At 41.5% G+C, this 17,737-nt stretch overlaps 1 protein-coding gene across 2 annotated transcripts; it reads left to right on the top strand.

The window, feature by feature from the left end:
• Positions 1–3,167: 3,167 nt before the first annotated feature.
• LOC146687884 (nuclear receptor ROR-beta-like) lies at positions 3,168–17,262 on the top strand. Of its 2 annotated transcripts, XM_085438342.1 has the most exons (10): positions 3,168–3,652; positions 9,185–9,270; positions 9,382–9,523; positions 10,203–10,727; positions 11,760–11,881; positions 12,345–12,477; positions 12,969–13,076; positions 13,792–13,902; positions 14,413–14,525; positions 14,611–17,262. In XM_085438342.1, exons 1-10 carry the CDS (start codon positions 3,646–3,648, stop codon positions 14,770–14,772), a joined length of 1,509 nt encoding a protein of 502 aa, XP_085294468.1. In that variant the 5' UTR covers positions 3,168–3,645; the 3' UTR covers positions 14,773–17,262. The 2 variants fall into 2 exon arrangements, with proteins under 2 accessions (XP_085294468.1, XP_085294467.1); XM_085438341.1 differs by lacking the exon at positions 3,168–3,652 and having other exon boundaries at positions 9,148–9,270.
• Positions 17,263–17,737: the final 475 nt, after the last annotated feature.

The following is a 17,737-nucleotide window of genomic DNA, read 5'->3' as shown; positions in this document are numbered from 1 at the left end:
ACTCGCACTATTCATCCCTCAGCCTTTATCAAACTGTGAAGTTGTGCAGTACATGAAAAATGAAAACGATAAGGGGAAACTAGGAGCGAAATGAAGCAGGTGCACACGTGTAAAGCTGTAACAGGAGCTGAAAGGATGAAAAAAAAGAACTGAGAATGATATGTATGAAACATGGAGAAAAAAGTAGATTGTGACAGGAGAGAACAGCGCTTGCACTCTCTCTGACACATTGACCTAGTGACGCAGCAAAGCTCACAGTCCAGATTACAGAGCAGTGGCTTTTTAGAGCGGAGGGGAGGGGGGATTAACGGAGCCTCGAAACAGAAGAAAACAGGGAGCTTAACTGAATGAGGGAAGTAGGGATTACAGCTCAGAACCTGAAATAATCCCAGCCAACTGACTGGCACAGCCCAGCACACACTGAGTGTGTGCATGTGTGTGTGTTTAAATTTCAACCTTCTTGAGGGTGAAAGCATTTCTGTACAAATTAGGAAATGAAAGGGCATGAAACGGTGAATGTGGTGCATGAAAAATGTTGGTTAAACTGACCCCTGTTTGCATATAAATGTGTATGAGGAGCTAGATGCGAACGACGGGAGGTGATGCCGCAACACAAGGAGAGAGAAAGAGAGCGAGATCGCCCATGGGGCCCCATTGAAACCATGTGCAGCCAATCAGTTACAGTTGGTCCCTCGTCCCTACAAAGACTCTTTGATGTGAGAGGACTTTAAATTCAACCCTGGGCAGGCACGAGGTTATACCGGCTTTGATGGCAGTCAGGAGAAACCTTATTCCATTCCTCACAACAAGACCTTGTGTATGACAAAAAAGGCTTGCTTGCCTGAGATTCAAAGATTCAGTGGCAAGCGCAGATTCAGTAGGTGGTGGAAAAATGTGAAAAATCAATTACTCTGAACTAAAAGCAGCTACACTGTGCTTTTCCATGTGTTTAGCTACAGTTCCCCATCCTACACGTTCTTATACACATTATTCAAAGGGCTCTTTCACAGCCTGTTTCATCTCAGAGAGCCAATTTTTCTGCATACCTCCTTTCTATACCTCTCTGATATAAATATCCATCCATTTATATATGACTTCTGCCGGCCTCCCCATCTGCTCCCTCATCCTGTTATGCTTCTCCTGGCAACCTTCCAAAGTCTTCTCCAGCTCTAAGCTCTTCTTCTTCTTCCGTGCCTCTTCCCTCTTCACCTCTTACTTTATCAACAAAATGTCTGCCACATAAGAGCCAATGCCGAAGCCCCCCTTCGCCTCCCACTAACTCCCTCTCTCTCCCTCTTTTTGTCTCTCTTTCTGCTTCCTCTGCTGTCTAACTGAGCAGCACAGCCGTTACATAAGAGCTAAGGTCAAAGTGTTGCTGCGGTTGTCAAGGGAAACACAGAACAGGGGGGCTTCGGAGGAGATGCACGCACGATGAAAAACACGAAAAAAGAAAAACTGTGCCACAAAGAAGAGGATATTTATCGTGAGTGAAGGATTAAAAATACTGAGGAGTTTGAATTTATTTCACGCTGGCTGATACCGATGAGTACAAGGAAGTGTATAAATAAAAAAGATAACATACGAAAAACAAGGAAGGGGAAGAGGAAAAGGATCTCTGGAGGAAAAAATAAATGACTCTGGACATCTGTATGTGTGTGTTTGTGCGTGTGTGTCTGTGTATAGAGGAAAGCAAGGAAACAAAATAAAAAAAATCTGTTGCTGTAGGTGTTCTGTGCTCAGCTGCTCCACTAACCTAGTTTGAGTAATCTCTGCCTTCATGCTGTTTCATAACAGTGATGCCAGCGCATTGCATCATAAGGCCACCCGCTACAGCAAAACACACACACACTCCTCCTGCCCCTCTACCCTCCCAGATCCTCATTAACACCCACAGGCTCATACTTTCCCAAGCACACATATTCATCAGAGTTCAAATCCCTTTTATTGTTATTAATCAGTTAAAGACAGAGATTTGCTATAACAACCACACAAAGAATCCATGAAAACAAACAATTCACAAGAGCAACAGAATAACACATGCATCTGCAACAAAAATTGTTGCGATGTTGAGACATGATAGTGAGATTAAATAAATGAGACGCAAATGCGATAACAGGGTTTCTATTGCATGCCCTTGCATGTGCAGTGCAGAAATATGAACACGAAACAGGAACCAGACTTTTGCAAAGCAAACCTGAGGTTACTGAGTCTAAACTTTGCTCAGTTCCACCGAGAATACACTGAGAGATGGTGAGCAATCACCGGGAAAACAGCCAGGAATATTTTCCCATCTATTCTTCCAAATCCAGATGAACACCACTGAGGAACAAAGCTCATCTGAGTGCACAAGCTGAAATAAATACTTTACAGACCCACAAAGTCTATCAGTCCTTGTCACAATAATCTAAATCCACTTTACCCCTCTGTCCCCCCCCCCCCCCCCTCTCCCCCCCTCTCTTTGAGGAGAAAGGTCGCTCATAAATGTTCAGGAATGGGACGAGAACTGCAAAAGGTGACATAAGCACAGAGGCTGAATAGAAGAGGCATTGTACAATTAGGAAAAGTTGAGTCAGTGGAGAAATAGCGCGATTTTATTCATGCTTTAAACCGTGAAACCAATATTTGAGGAGCTGGAGTCACTTACTTTATTCTTCAATGAGCACCCAACTGATTATTAGTTTATCAGCTTGAATGTCAAGCTTGTTTCCAGGAGAAATATTCATTTTGAGCCTTTCATTTTTGCATTTCATTGAGGCCACATTTCCATACACCATTAATGCAAATCTGGAAAATATGCAACAAATGGTGTGTGTGTGTAGGGGGGGAGTACTCTCTGGTAAACAACAGCCTTTTGATAGCATCATGACGCTTGTTTACATCTTCAGCAAGAGCCTGATTAGACAGGTATTAAATTTACATTGATTTATAGGTCCCAACCTGTGCTGTTACAGTAAATTATGTCTTAAATGAGGGGAAACAGTGTGTTAAAGCAGAACTGACTGCAGGTTTAATTGCCTTCCTTTTCCCTGCTGGATGGTAATAATATTTATTTCTCACACTATAACTGTGTGCTGTCAGGAGTCGGGGTGGGGGGGGTGAAACAACTAGTGAATCAAACGCCAAGCCACCTTAAACGCGCTCCCGACTGCGCGTCCCCGCGAGAGCTGAGAGAGGAGCTGTCGGCAGTGAGATCATGTGAGAGTCCACGCTTGGAGAAAGTAGGTTAGCAGGGTAGACTGAGAGGAAAGCAGGCGGAGAAGTCACAGAGGCAAAAAGGGGGGGTCCGAGCACCGCTCTTCCACCGTGGGACTATTCTGTCAAGAAGAAGGAGGAAAAAAAAAAGTTGATCCAAATCTATTCACCAGTGCGCGGAGACAGTTACGATGCGAACCAAAGCGACTTCGTACACTCTTTTATTTTCCCCGGACTTTACCGAGCGATAAAAAAGAAGAGTTTCGGATAGCTTTTTTTTCTTTCCCCTGCCGTGGTTTGCGAAAGCTGCCTGCAGCTGGGACGAAGTTAATATTTACAGAGTAAATTGACTCTGGCTCCAGCGCCGTATTCCCCTCTCTCCCCACTGTCACTTACAGTAAACCCATGTAGTCCAGTCTTCGTCGTTCTTTCCAGAAATAAGAAAACACCAAAATGAGAGGTAAGTTTACTTTTTTTTTTTTTAAATGTCACAATAAATGCGTGTGTTTTTTGGGGGTGAACTTTGTATTTTGTGGTTATGTACGGGCTGGAACAGCCACATGTGTGCACACAGGGATTTAGGAGTGCGCCTGTTTTCCTCTCAGTTCGCGTTAATCCCTCATGACTGGATTATAGGCGCACAGAGCTGCACGCCAAACGCTAAAGGACGCAGCGCTGGAGGCATGGCGTTCACTCGTGACAAATGCTAAATGTTATACATGTTTACTTTTCTTTCTTTCTTTTTTCCTATGCATCTGCTTATTATGATAACATCAGACCAAGTCCTAAATGCACACATGCGCATTTGTGCTTTGTAACTTGTGCAGTGACAGACCTTACAAACCTACCTTTTTAAATAAATAAATAAGAAAACTTAGAAGTGTGAGCGCGATCTCACCTGAGACTCCTGTAAAATTTGCCAGGGCGTCCATGTTGGGGTTATGCAATGAGGAGAGGGAGGGGCGTGGAAGGAGGATGTTGTTAACCAAAACTAGAATTATGTAATCGAGATGTTATTTGACCTTATCAGGTGTCTAATCGGCTAAACTAAAGCTTAAATAGGCCACATTTAGCAATAATCACGCAATCGAACATCATAATAATTATAAATTAAGACATAATCTTGAATTTGTAAACTTATAACCATATATTTTGTTAATATTTCCATATATTTGAAAAATAAAAGAGCCCTTCAAATGCGCGTGTTTTCGTGGGGTTTTTTTTTTTGTTGTTTTTTTTGCAGCTGATGTTACAACACGGATCTGAGCAGCAGTTTGTGTAGTTGTGTTATTGTTGTGATGCGGTGGCTGTGGCAGCATGGCCGACTGTGTGAGTCTACAGAGGGAGACGGACCTGGCTGTTCCACTGACCTAGTTATGTCACCCAACGTTATACAGCACACACAGCGGAAGGAGGGGAAGCGGCTCCGGGAAGCGTCGTGCCGCCCGGACGTGCGGCTTCATGTGCGATTACAGGCTCGATGTTCACGGTGTCGCTCCCTGACACAGGCTGAACTTGAACTTGGCCTGGGAAGAGGGCAGCTCCAAGTGATAAAGGGAAGGGGCTTTTATAATGAAATACTAAAGATAGATACGATTTCACATGAAATCAAACTAGTCCTCAGATTTGCAAAAAATGCAAATCACTTTCATATGAAATCTTTTTACTTGTTGGAAAGAGGCAGCATATAAGACAACCCCCTCCAATTACAGCGGTTTTAAAGAGGCTGATAGTGTTCTGATGGTTGGATCTGTTTGTTTGGCAATTTGGGAGTTTTGGCCAGAGCAAGGATTACTATCTATCATGTACAGGAAAGGAGATTACCTGCAAGGAGTTTGGGGGTTTTTTGGCAGGGGAAGAAAGATCTTTTTTTTTCTCTTGTACTTAAAAGATAGAGAGGTGGGGAGGTAGGGAAGGGGGGTATCTGGTGGAGGGAGTTTCCCTTTCTGGCAGGATATTCAAATGTAAACAATCCACAGCCCTTTCTTAGTTGGCTGCACTCAAAATGTAGTTTAGTCACACAACCTGTCGTGTCCTCACTGGAAAAGCACATCAGCATTTTTTGCTATTTTATCCCATCTTGAATCGTTTTGATTTCAGAGTGTTGAGTCATTCCAAATGTTTAGGCATGCAGATGGGCTCTGGCCTGTTGTGATGTCTGGGCTTCTGACACTTCCCCTCGTTTGCTGCACTAGACAGCACTTCTACAAAATGTGTTCCACTTATTTATAACCTAGCAGACAGTGAAAGATCACAAGACTCGTGTCATAAGCTGACAGCCAGTGTAGGAAGTCCGTGACTTTCTTAGCTCTGTTCTAATCTCTCCCAAGTGGGGCCTCAACTTGGGCCTCCACTTGCTTGTTTTTGCATCTTTTTAAATAAAGTAAGCTAAATGCACGGGTGGCCAGATTGTATATGTTAATTTAATGCATGCTGCAGTCTCAAGTTCTTGTGTTTTAAGTTGTATTATTCTAAGAGAGTTAATAAATATAAATATATATCAGGGATATAATTGAGCACATAGGTTGTTTAAGACGGTTCCAATGTAATGTAGTTCCAATGCAACAAGGAACAGTCACAGTGGACTGTTGTTATACAGCTCTGTGAAACACTGTAAGCCTACACCCAATTAGAAAGCATGATACAACAAGCACTTCAGTGTTTCCAGTATGTACAGTATAGAGCTCCAGCACAAGGCCTCCACCTTTTGTTGAAGGTATTTTCTGCCAGTCATTATGAGTAGGTAGCAAAGAATTAAAGGCACGCCGCCTTTTATAAAGACTAGGATCAATCTTAGTGTATCACTTGTTATTTTAACCCTTTTAATAAACCGACACAAACAAATTGTCCTCCTTATAATTTAGTTTTTATGATTATATCATCGAGAAGTGGCATGTGTGCGTGTGTTCTTGCACGTATGTCTCAGGGAACATGTGGAAGGTAAAAATTCAGCTTTCTCTTTTATTAAGCTACTGACACACTGACATACTGACCATTTGACCCATAAGGCAGGTGGCTCCTGGGTGAATTACTGACTGCTTGTTCCTCGTTAGATGCAGAGAAGTGAACTGCTGGAAGCTCAAAGTCAGTGATTTTATTTCCTGTTTCTGTCTTTGCCTCTCCATACCCCACCCCTAGTGAATTAGCCTCTTTAGAGATAACAAGGTTACACATTTAGCTGCCTGATAAACACTGTGAGGCCAACGTGTTTGCCTGAACCGTTAAAGAGCCTGTTCCCTGTTTATTTTGTGCAAAAGGTTTGGGTGCGCCAAAGTCCTACAGACGAAACACCTGCCGTACTCAAACAATACTCTGCGTTTGCCATTTGCGTCATTTCTCATCATTTGTTACTAAGTTAATGTGTCACCCAGTAATAAAGCTACAGGATATATGAGCTATGTTAGCGAGAAGAAGAACTACCTTGATCCTTTTGGAGAGCTGGCTGTCTGAAGAGTGCTAAAGGTCACATACTTCAGACTAGTTTTCAGGGTTAAAGGTACATGTTTGGGTTTTTTTGCAGTTTAGTGTGGCCACTGTTGCTGTGTCGCTATCAGCATTTCAAGCAGCTGAATTTTTATCAGGTAGTTAGCTAACAGCAATAATTCTGTAAAGATTAGCCAAATATCTGACATCTGAATATCCCTTAATCACTAAAGGCACAAAAGTCTGCAAAAATTAGGACAAAATGGCTTCTAATACATGCATGGGCTTCATAGTCTTTAATAATGGTTAAAATAATACTTTTACAGTGTTGGTCCAAAATCTAAATGCGTCAATTTGAGGGGGCATTTTTCACCATCCTATCACTAGTGGTGTTTTTACGTCAAACATTAACCAGCCAATCAGAAGAAAGTTAACCGGTAATTAAAATAGCTGCTATTTGAAAATCTATTTTGCCACTGACTGCTTCTTTTTTAAGGCATACCTCTTAATTTTCTGTATAGATTTTGTTTTCTATCTAATCAGTTTAACTGCATGGCTGTTCCTTATTCAGAGCGACTTTAAAACAGGGGAACAGAGTAGATGCATCTGTTTCTGTCTCTGGTTTTTCTTGGATGTCTGCACAGATTCAGAAAAGAGGCCCATGAAAGTATGTATGTGTGGTTGTAGCAACAGGGGTGGCTGGCTGGGCATCTGTGTTATTCTGGCTCTCAGCACAGGACAGGAATAGAAGCAGAAGCTCAATGTCAAAGACCTGGGAGAGGAGTGGGGGCTGAATAACTGACATTCAAGTTCAGAAATGGTATGGTTTGCATGGACAGCAGCCAGGGACAGGAAGAGAGGGCAGTCACAGTTCTAGCAAATGTAGTTTATCTTTAATATAAAAGCAAGGTGAAGCCCTAATTAATCTATACAGAAGTAGGAGAAAACTGTGAAGGCCTGTGTTGGATATTAGGTAATGTGCAGTTTGTCTAGGCCTGCTATCGTTGCCTTTCTTGTTAAATTTGGCTGTTATGTAACCAAGCCAGTTTGCTAATGCAGGCCACAAGCCTTCAGGGAAATGTTTTATGGTGAAGTCTGAGCATTGTTCAGCTCCACCTTAAAACTGCTCCGCAGCGCCGGGATCGCGCTCGCCTCCCTCTCCCCCTGCAGTGGGAAAGTGTGTCAGTAGGACAGACCGTCCACATGGGCTGACAGGCTACATCGCCCGAGTGACGTATGACTCAGCCAATACCAAGAAGCTGCTAATGCAGCTCAGCCAGTGGGAGAAAGAGAGGCTGAGCAGGGCGGGTTGTCAGTGTTGCTAGAGTGAGCGTGCTGAATGAGTGTTGTTAGGAATGCTCACAGACAGGAGTTATATAATCGTGAGATGAGGGAGGGGTGGAGGGGAACCTGAGAGAAAGAGAAGAAGGAAGGGAGGGAGGGAGGGTGATATTTTTCCATTGCATGTCTGCAGCTGCCTTGATCAGTTGGAGTATTTCAGTCAACAGTTTTAGAGAAGAGACAGCCGACTGTGTCATTAGAAAAAGAAGTGGAAAGTTGTGTTTTCCAGTACCTAAGAGTGCAACAATTCCTTCTCAATCCCTAAGTGCTTTTCCATACGTGATCCTCGCGGCACAAAGGGTGATTTTGTAAATCAATCTAGGATAGTACAGGCAGAAAACCTCTGCTGTAACTATCATATGATATAGAGCTTGTCGTCTCTACCGCGACCTAAAGAGAACGAGTCTTTGTGTATGTGTCATATGTGCAAGTGTCATGTGATTTCATATGTGGTTGTGAACTCTGTTGCCTCATGGGGGCCATTTACAGGGCGCAGACAAACACAGTTTATGGCAAGTTCTCATATACACTGTGTGCTAATTGCGGGACGGTTTGTTTATGGGGTTGTTGACATTAAACAAATAATCGATGCCAGTGCTACATAGTGGAGATCACTCAGTGGACTAATTACAAGATGTGTTTTTGAGTGGTCTGGGTCAACGTCAAAATACGGTAATAATTTCTTACCAATACCAATGAAAAGGCCTGAGGTGCATTGTTTTCAGTTAATCATATGGTGTACTGAGCAGTTTACAACACAAAGAAGTTCAGAGATCAGAAGGCGTAAAAGTGGTGCGTTTGGGAGAGAAATCGGGATAGCGCGGTCTAAAGGCTAAATTTGTGCCTGGCTCAGGGAACAGAGATGTAGGAATAGCTTTAATTGTATTAAGCTGATTGAATTTGGGAGTGAAACTAAAACTTTTCCAGATTTTGAACAGTTGTAGGGCTGTGTGGACAACAGATGTTGGACTCCTTATTTAGGAGAAAGGAAAGCCAGCGCAAAACAGCATTTCTTTGCCAAATATGGACTTGTATGAAACTATTTTTGCAAGTCTTACTAAATATTTTTCTTCCTGTTTTTGTGTTGTGTGTTTGGATGTTAAAGCCAAAGTATGACTGAATATGTAGTCTGAAAGCCTAATGTGAAGCACGGCTTTCCTCTTAATTTTGAGACACATTAAGGAGCAGTTTTCTGACCTCTCCTCCATGTTTCTTTTCATCAATGCAGCTCAGATCGAGGTCATCCCCTGTAAGATCTGCGGGGACAAGTCCTCAGGAATCCACTACGGAGTCATCACCTGTGAAGGCTGCAAGGTGAGCCCAGAGTAACGCCTTGGTATCAAATCTCACTTTAACCGAGCTGTTTTATCGAACGTTTGCATCTCATTCGCAGTGTCTGTATTTTGTCTTCTTGTGTGTGTTTAGGGTTTCTTCCGTCGCAGCCAGCAGAACAATGCCATGTACTCTTGTTCCCGTCAGAGGAACTGCCTGATTGACCGAACCAACCGTAACCGCTGCCAGCACTGCCGCCTACAGAAATGTCTGGCTTTGGGCATGAGCCGAGATGGTAAAAAACAAAATACACGCAAAAACCACGCACTTTATCCACCTTACCAACTTCCTCAGTCTTTAAACTTTTAACAGTTATCACAACCTATTTGGTTAATCTGAGACTTGCTTAAATAAGGGAAGTAAAGAGATATGTGTGTATTCAGTGACACGTAAGGCGTGTGGGTGTCATCGGTTTCAAAGCTGATGCCAGAGGAATTTGAAGACCTCACCACTAAAGATCGAGATCAGCTGTTGTAAGAGGGTTGGTCACATATAGACCTGTTCTGTGGGCTGCAGAAAGAAGACAAATATTATGTGTCTGCTACCCAGGGCTGGGTAATACAGTGCTCATATATAGAAATAGGGGATTCAAAGTGAGGTAAGATATCCTACAATTAGACTGAGGAAGAAATGTTTACACAAGCTCTTGAATTAACCTAAAAAAAAATTTGAAAGTGCAATATCCTTTTATCTTTTCAGCAGAACTTTATTTAAGCTTTTATATTTGCTATTTTATATTATACTTATTTTATTCTGTGGAATGAATGGGTTGAACTCCATTTTCACTGTGCAGCAACATAAAATAATCTTTATCTGTATCTTAGCTTAAACGTGACAGTCAATCACATACTGTACATTTAATAAATAAAATGTATTTGTTTGTCTACTATAATGAAAGTATTTCTGTTTTGCAGCGGTGAAGTTTGGCCGTATGTCAAAGAAGCAGCGCGACAGCCTCTACGCTGAGGTTCAGAAGCACCAGAAGTCTCAAGAGTGTGTGGGGTCTGGAAGCGGGGGCTCTGCCACTCTGTCCTTACCCAGGGAAGATGGAGTCTGTGGCAGCGGTGGGGAAGATGGCGAAGAGGGTTTGAGCAGGTCCTACAGCAGCGGCGGCTCCAGCTCCACCCTCAGTGACCTGGATGACATCGCCGCGCTGCCTGATCTGTTTGACCTGCCGTTGACACCCGAGGAGGCCAGCGAATACTGCAGCCTGGAGCTGCTCGGAGGCGGAGGAGCCAGTGCCGGGAACACCTCCAACTCATCGTCTTCTTCTTCCACTTCCTCGTCTATGTCCAATCAGAATTCCCCACAGCAGACCATGCTGGATGGCGCGGACAGTAATGGCATCCAGCTCCTGCACTCTCACACACATTCGCTTCTGGGACACACACATGCACTGCTGGACCAGCTGCCTGATGACTGCTCAATAACAGACCTTGGTGAGTGCTTAATATAATAAACAACAAAAAAAAAGTTCTTGTTCTTCACCCGTAAACCCGTGTGTACAGGAGTACCTCAAAATGTCAAATAGCGGTGGCTGATGTGTAACAGGACTTTATTTGACAGGATATAATAAAAGAGAAGAGTGATTTAGAAGTCCGTATTTTCCTAGTGCATGCTTTTCATGCAACGTTAATATTTCTTTCAGCCGTTTGACATAGTCACTCTTAATGGTTCGTGAAGCTTATGACTGATTCTGGTTAAGCAAAGCAGAGTCAGTCTGGATCATTATTTCAAGTAAAATATGCAGGCTTTGCTTTGAGAATTTACAGTGAAATGCTAAAAGTATTTCTTTGTCAACAAGCAAAAGGGTTGAGCAATAAGTATAATATACTACATGAAAAAAGAGTTAACAGCAAAAAAAGAAATCATATTCAATTCAAGGACAAGGACATGGTTCATCAAAAGGTTGATTTAATAAAAGGAATCTGAGTCATACATGCTAAATCTAAAAGCAAAGAACGTTGGCAAGTTTTATAAAGAACACAAAAAAATAATAATAGTCAAACTATATAGTACATCATCTCTCCAAAAACGGCAACAGATGAAGGGATGGGTGTGTTTCGGGTCTCTGGAGATCTTGAGCGTGAACACATTTCACTTTACAGGTGTTGCAACAACAGACTGTGAGGAATTAAATGGGGTTTTGGTTTTTGAACTTTTAAATCAACCAAAAAAACCACTTGTGAATAATAAATGCAGGAGGTGGTAAAATGACAAACGGCTGTGGAAATAAGGTGAGGAAATGAGCCATTAACACTCCTGTCAGGGTCAGTCAGCAGTAACAGCAGAGTGGTGCAAAGCATCTAGTAATTCAAGGTCACATGGCCATGGTCTGTAGATGTGTAAACAATACCAGTGTTACACTGTAACTCTGCTGAGCTCAATGCTGTCTTTCCAAAGCGCAAAATCGGTGCTACCGCAAATAAACAGCACTGATTGTGTGTGTATATACCTGTTTTGTCTTACAGAGCACATCACTCAGAGTATTGTTAAGTCGCACTTGGAAACGTGTCAGTACAGCGCCGAAGATATGAAGAGATTCAACTATGTACAATATACACCTGAAGAAATGCGTACTTTTCAGAACAAGGTAAATAATCCGCACGTGCCCTCCTGAGGATCATAAGGAAAAGGAAAAAAAGACCTAAACCAAGAAGACTGATCCTATTAGTGAGCATGGGTTATATAGTCAAAGCATGATGGAGCTTATTCTTCAGTGGCATACACCTCCAGTCCTCATCTAAAACTCACAGTAAGCCACACTATTGCTTGGCATGTTCTTAACCATGAACATCCATATTGTGGTTTTTTTGAGTCAGTCGGAAAATTAGAAAGACACATGTGTCCATAAGATGTACTGTAATATGCAAGTTTTTCTATACTTAACAGAAAAACAAAACTATTTACATCTATATTAATATTTGGGCATCAATGATCGTATTTCTTTTTAATGGGAGGCTAGGCATCAGGATGCTGTCCATCACATTATCATTGTGACATTGATGAACTTTTAGAACTTAAATCTCTTCTTTCTTGCACACTTTGCTTTTCAGTCTGCTGAGTGGATGTGGCAGCAGTGTGCACACCACATTACCAACGCAATCCAATACGTTGTGGAGTTTGCCAAACGTATTGCAGGCTTCATGGATCTGTGTCAGAACGATCAGATCATTTTGCTGAAAGCAGGTTAGTGCACAGTCTATGAAAGCGCAAATACTCTGTTCACTGAGTTTGTTCTTCGTAAGTAAACAAAGGCTGAAACTTGCTAACTGTGATTCCTTCTGCTTTGTTTTTTTTTGTCTCCAACTCTACCTTTCCCTTTTGTTTTAACTACCCGTTCGTTTGTTTGAATAAACTATACGCTCCTGATCTGAACACTGTACCGAACACATCAAATTGCGCAATCCTGGTGGGAAAAAAACCCAAAACATAATTTTATGTTACCTGAATACCTGCATATATCTGACAATGCATTTCTGTAAATGTTTTGAACTTTTTAAAACACTTTAAAACTGTTCAAAAATGTCTTATATATGCCGTCCTTCAATCTGGGTCAAAATTGCTTACATCTTGTTGTTTGTTTTGTACGTGTTGGAGTATCTTGGGCTTTTTCTATCCTCCCCTCCTTCTTTCTTCTGTCTCCATCTTTTTTGCTCTATCTGTGGCTCCGTTTTTAGGTTGCCTGGAGGTCCTCCTTATACGTATGTGCCAAGCGTTCAACAGCAGCAACAACACCATTTTCTTCAATGGAAAATTTGCTTCAGCTCAGTTCTTCAAAGCACTAGGTGAGTATCAGAGCATTAAAAACAATACAATAAATGTCGTAAATATCACATTTCTTTTTCTTTATGCAAGGTTTATAATCAAACATCTGTTCTAAATGCAATATGCAAATCTACCATTAGTGCATTCAAAACTGCCAGTGATCCCACTGTAAGAAATACAGCCAACACCTCTATACCTGTTACCTAAACCCTACATTGATCAACACAAATCATTATTATAAATGACATAACAGTCATAAATGTCACTGTAATGCTTTTTCTCTAAGATAGTTATTTCTCTTTTATTCTTATCAGCAGCAGTTCGTCACAACGAGAACAGATATTAACGTTAATTAGGGCTAATTGAAACCCTGCAGATGGATTTTCCAGTTTTTGCCTCATTTTTGCCTCTGCGATATCACCGGTGCGCTCTAACAGAAGAAAAATCAGCTTTAAAAACATTTAAACTCATTTAAAGGAATGCTGCTCAGGTCTCATTTTAAAAGACAGATTGGTCAGTGGGGAAGGATTTTCCCTTTTCTTAAATACTTCTAAGAAATCAGATACACAGTAATCTGAGTAAGAAAGCAGCTCATTTAACTGTTATGAAATTTCCAAATCAGGAAGAGAGACCGAGATCTTCAATCTCTATGCATGTCCTGTTTCTCTAAGCAGTGCTACCTTTATAATTATTATTTCTGACAATTAACTTATCAAACACAATGCATGTGTGCAGGCTGTGATGATCTCGTCAGTGCAGTGTTTGACCTGGGGAAAGGACTCTGCCGTCTACAGCTGTCCGACGACGAGATGGCTCTCTTTAGCGCTGCTGTCCTTCTAACGCCGGGTGATTATCTTTCATGCACATCTCCTTGTCGCTCATACACACTTATAAAAGCAAACAAGCTTGAGAAGAGCTACACATTTGACTGCAAAATAATAGTGATAATCAGAAAACAGGTTACACTTACATTCATGTATTAGTTTTGCTTTAGATGTTTATTCTAAATGCAATACTGATTATTAAGCTAACTTGCAGTAAAAAACCTTAATTTGGTTTCATGCATCCGTGTATCAGCTTCAGCATCACATTTGTGGGTTGCTCGGATGACAAAAGCGTAGATCAGTTTCATGACATAATTGCATAAATGAAGCTTTAATCTACCTTATTTATCGTTTCCTGGGGATATATACAGTATCAGGCTGGGAGAGAAGGTGTAGAAATCCTGACACTTGATGTTTCTATTCGATTGGATGGTGTCAGCTAGCCCTCACATCTCTATCAAGGCTTTCGTTTAAAATCTCATCTTTAGAACCTACACTGTAGGTGGCTAATATCTAAATGTCATCTCTGTAGACCGACCCTGGCTGACAGAAGGGCAGAAGGTTCAGAAACTCCAGGAGAAAGTCTATCTGGCTCTGCAGCACAGTCTACAAAAGAGTGGCGCATCTGACGAGAAACTGGACAATGTAAGGTTAAGCAAACGTTGCCCTTTTTAAACACGCACAGTTACGCATTCACATGTTTACCCTTGTATTTTTTTCATCCCCACAGATGCTGTCCAGGCTGCCTGTAATGAAGTCCATCTGTAACCTCCACATTGATAAACTGGAGTTTTTCCGTTTGGTCCACCCAGAGACAGCCTACAGTTTCCCACCACTGTACCGGGAAGTGTTTGGCAGCGAGATATCTCTGCCGGACTCCACTGACAGCTAGACAGGCAGTTAGGCAAAAGACAGAGAGAAAGAGAGAGAAAGTGCATTAAGATGTAGGGTAGCAAAAAAAAAAAAGAGAGCGAGACAGAGAAGGGTAAGGATTTTTAAGATCCATAACCAGCAGTTAAGAGACAATCCAGGACTTTAAATTTTCCGTCTCCCATGATCCCAAAGTAGTCCTCCACTTTCCCAGCAGGCAAAAGCACCTTACACTACAGACCACACATGCTCACGGTCCTCTGCATATTGTAGCATTGACAACACACATATGGGTGTAGTAGTAATAATAATAATGATAATAATACCACAGCAGCCCACTAAGCATGTAACAGCTGCAAGCTCTAACACATGTTCAGCATGTGATCCACTGCGGATCACCCAACCATTTATGAATGTACCTCATCAATAAGCACAAAAAAAAAAAAAAAAAAAAAAAAAAAAAAAAAAAAAATCAATAAGCACCAGTGCACAAGCGAGAAACAAACAACAGAGAATGTACAACCCTGCCACTTTCGAGACAGAGTTTTACAAATAGCGTTTGTATAAAGTTGCATCAAGTAACAAGTCTCCCTGTTCTTGCAGCTCTTAGTCGATATTCATGCATCTCAGTATGGTACGTCCGCGTATTCATACAGACAGCATCCTTGTACTGACCATCACTTAGGGACCAAGATCATGAGTCAAAATTTGTGGGGGTTTTTCTCCATGACTCACAACTTCGGCTGAACTCAAAAAGCTAAGTACCAGTTTCACTCACTTATTTAGACAGTGTTTGGTGCTGCCTTTTTGTAGGCTCTTGTAATGCAATGACAAACCTCAGTCCCACGCACCCCCTTCCTTGTAAATGCCACTTAGTGACAGGACATGATGAAATTATCTTTAATTTATATACACATTTATAAAAGAAATATTTTAAATAAGAATGTAAATAGATAATAGTATATAAGTGTATGGAGAGAGTTAGAATGTGTGAGTTCCGTTTGGCATGAGAGGGAGAGAGAAGAGGATAGCAAGACGTGAGAGGAGGATTTTTTTTTTTTAACGGATGGATACGTGAGGAGAACTGATATTTGGACTGGAATTTTTTTATTTTATTTTTTTTGCCTGGATGATTTTTCCTCTCCTGACAATACTCTCAGGTTTGCACGGCAACCAACAACCCCAACCGGGCAAAGGCGCGGCCGTCACCCCAAGCGACGGTTTGGACATTTGCTGCAGATGCAACACAGCAGCGGAGCCGGTGTTCTCGAACTTAACGAAACAAACATTGTTTTGAATTTGAACTGTCAGCTTTCGGTTTGCACTGTGGCGTCCCGTCCCTCCGCCCTCCCCTCTGCCTAAAAAGACAAGAGGATAAACAGTAAGGAAACGAGAATGCAAAAAGGCAACTGACGACTTCAGGAACTGTATAACACAAGCGGACAGACCAGGACTGCCCACCTGTTTCTAACCAGCAGTCAGTACACAGCTAAACTGTCTTCACTCACAGTGTTTCAGGTGGTTAAATGCCGGGATAACGATGGTCCATAATATGTATCATTAACCTTCTTTGCTGGTTGGTGCAACTGTATTATTTTGTACATTTGCTGTTCCTCTCTCCTCCTGTAGTCCCAAACCCGACACTTGTCTTATTACGAAGCACTTATACTTTTCCTCGTTCTCATTGGACACTAGTCTAAGGCCAGACAGAGCTACCAGCTGCCCCCCTGAGTTGGGCTTCAATGCCAGTTAAGACTTCATTTAATCTGTTGAGCTATTTGTATCTTTTGTTAGAAGCCTGTCACACAAAAGTCACCCATAACTGTTTACATTTTTTGATGTACATAAATAACACACGTTCTAAAGGTTCTATTTTAGCATAGAGATGGGGATAAATGTCTTACGATGGGCGATGGTTGTCGAGCAGAGTCCAAGGACCTGCTGCCTGCTGCTCAGGGAGCTAGCTGTGATCTCCTGTCCCTTTATTACCAGTGTCGTCTTTTAGCCTTGTACTCCTCACACCTTTGCACCTAAGATGAAACGCATAACCATAATCACTGTGGACGTAAGTTATTTTTGTGAATGTTACTCACAAAGTGTCAAAGCCCTTCCCGTTTGTCCTAATATTGTAACTTTAAATTTAAGATGCATAGGATTACAAAAAATAAATAAAGTAAATAAGTTAGAGTTCAGGATGAATTTCGTTATTGGGTTTAATGTTTCTTTTGCTGTGATTTTCATTTATTTGTCTATTCTCCACATTTTTTTTTTCTTTACGTGTCTCCACTTTCGTCTTGTAAAGTCAGTGATCTATTTTTTTTTTTAATTGAAGAAAGAAAACTTCAAACAAAAAAATGTTTGTCTCCCTTCTCTTTCCCTGTATGACAAAATGTACAAGAGGTATATTACTAGTCCAAGAGTCACACAGCTCGATATACAGTATATTGTTGTCCAATGGGATACATTATATGTGGTTTTAAGAATGTAATAAATTGTTTCTTTTTCTTTTGAAGTGTTTGTGTAATTTATTTGCTTTTGTGTCAATTTATACAGGTCAATGCACAAGAATATAGGCAAATGTATAGGCGGTTTTCCACTGTACAGCATTATCAGGGAGGCTTCAGACTGGTCCCAAATTCATGCTTCTGTGAACCTTCCCTCCCAATGCCAGACAGTGGGAGTTGTGAAGCGCTATCTTCAGCCGCTGGAAGAGTTAGGAGTGTTGCAGCAGATGGTCTGATCCCCACAGACCCTTGATCACCATATAATGGAGACAGACTGGGATTACGTGAATGTAAAGAAGCAATCCAGACAGCCTAAATCCACAGAAGAGTCATGGTGAGCTCACCAAGATGCAAGAATGTGCTGGTGTAAGGTTAATTTGCGTATATAAAAAAAAGTGTAATTTGCCACTTAAAAAAAATAATTCATGCACTATAATTGATAAATACATTCTGACTAGAACCTAAAGAAAATTCACAGTGCTG

Source organism: Copadichromis virginalis, linkage group LG18 (genome assembly GCF_057382275.1).
Source record: "Copadichromis virginalis isolate Kocher_CV1m ecotype Utaka linkage group LG18, C_Virginalis_male_GT1.1, whole genome shotgun sequence".
NCBI classification, from domain to species: Eukaryota; Metazoa; Chordata; class Actinopteri; order Cichliformes; family Cichlidae; genus Copadichromis; species Copadichromis virginalis.
Note: the sequence above shows the minus strand (reverse complement) of the source record. Positions and strands in the feature narration are given on the sequence as shown.

Bases quoted from the DNA above. Each gene is read 5' to 3' on its own strand.
- LOC146687884 (XM_085438341.1), top strand. From the start codon at position 9,163: ATGTTTCTTTTCATCAATGCAGCTCAGATCGAGGTCATCCCCTGTAAG. The intron at 9,524-10,202 runs GTAAAAAACAAA...TCTGTTTTGCAG, and splicing joins TTTGGGCATGAGCCGAGATG to CGGTGAAGTTTGGCCGTATG. The intron at 12,478-12,968 runs GTTAGTGCACAG...CTCCGTTTTTAG, and splicing joins GATCATTTTGCTGAAAGCAG to GTTGCCTGGAGGTCCTCCTT.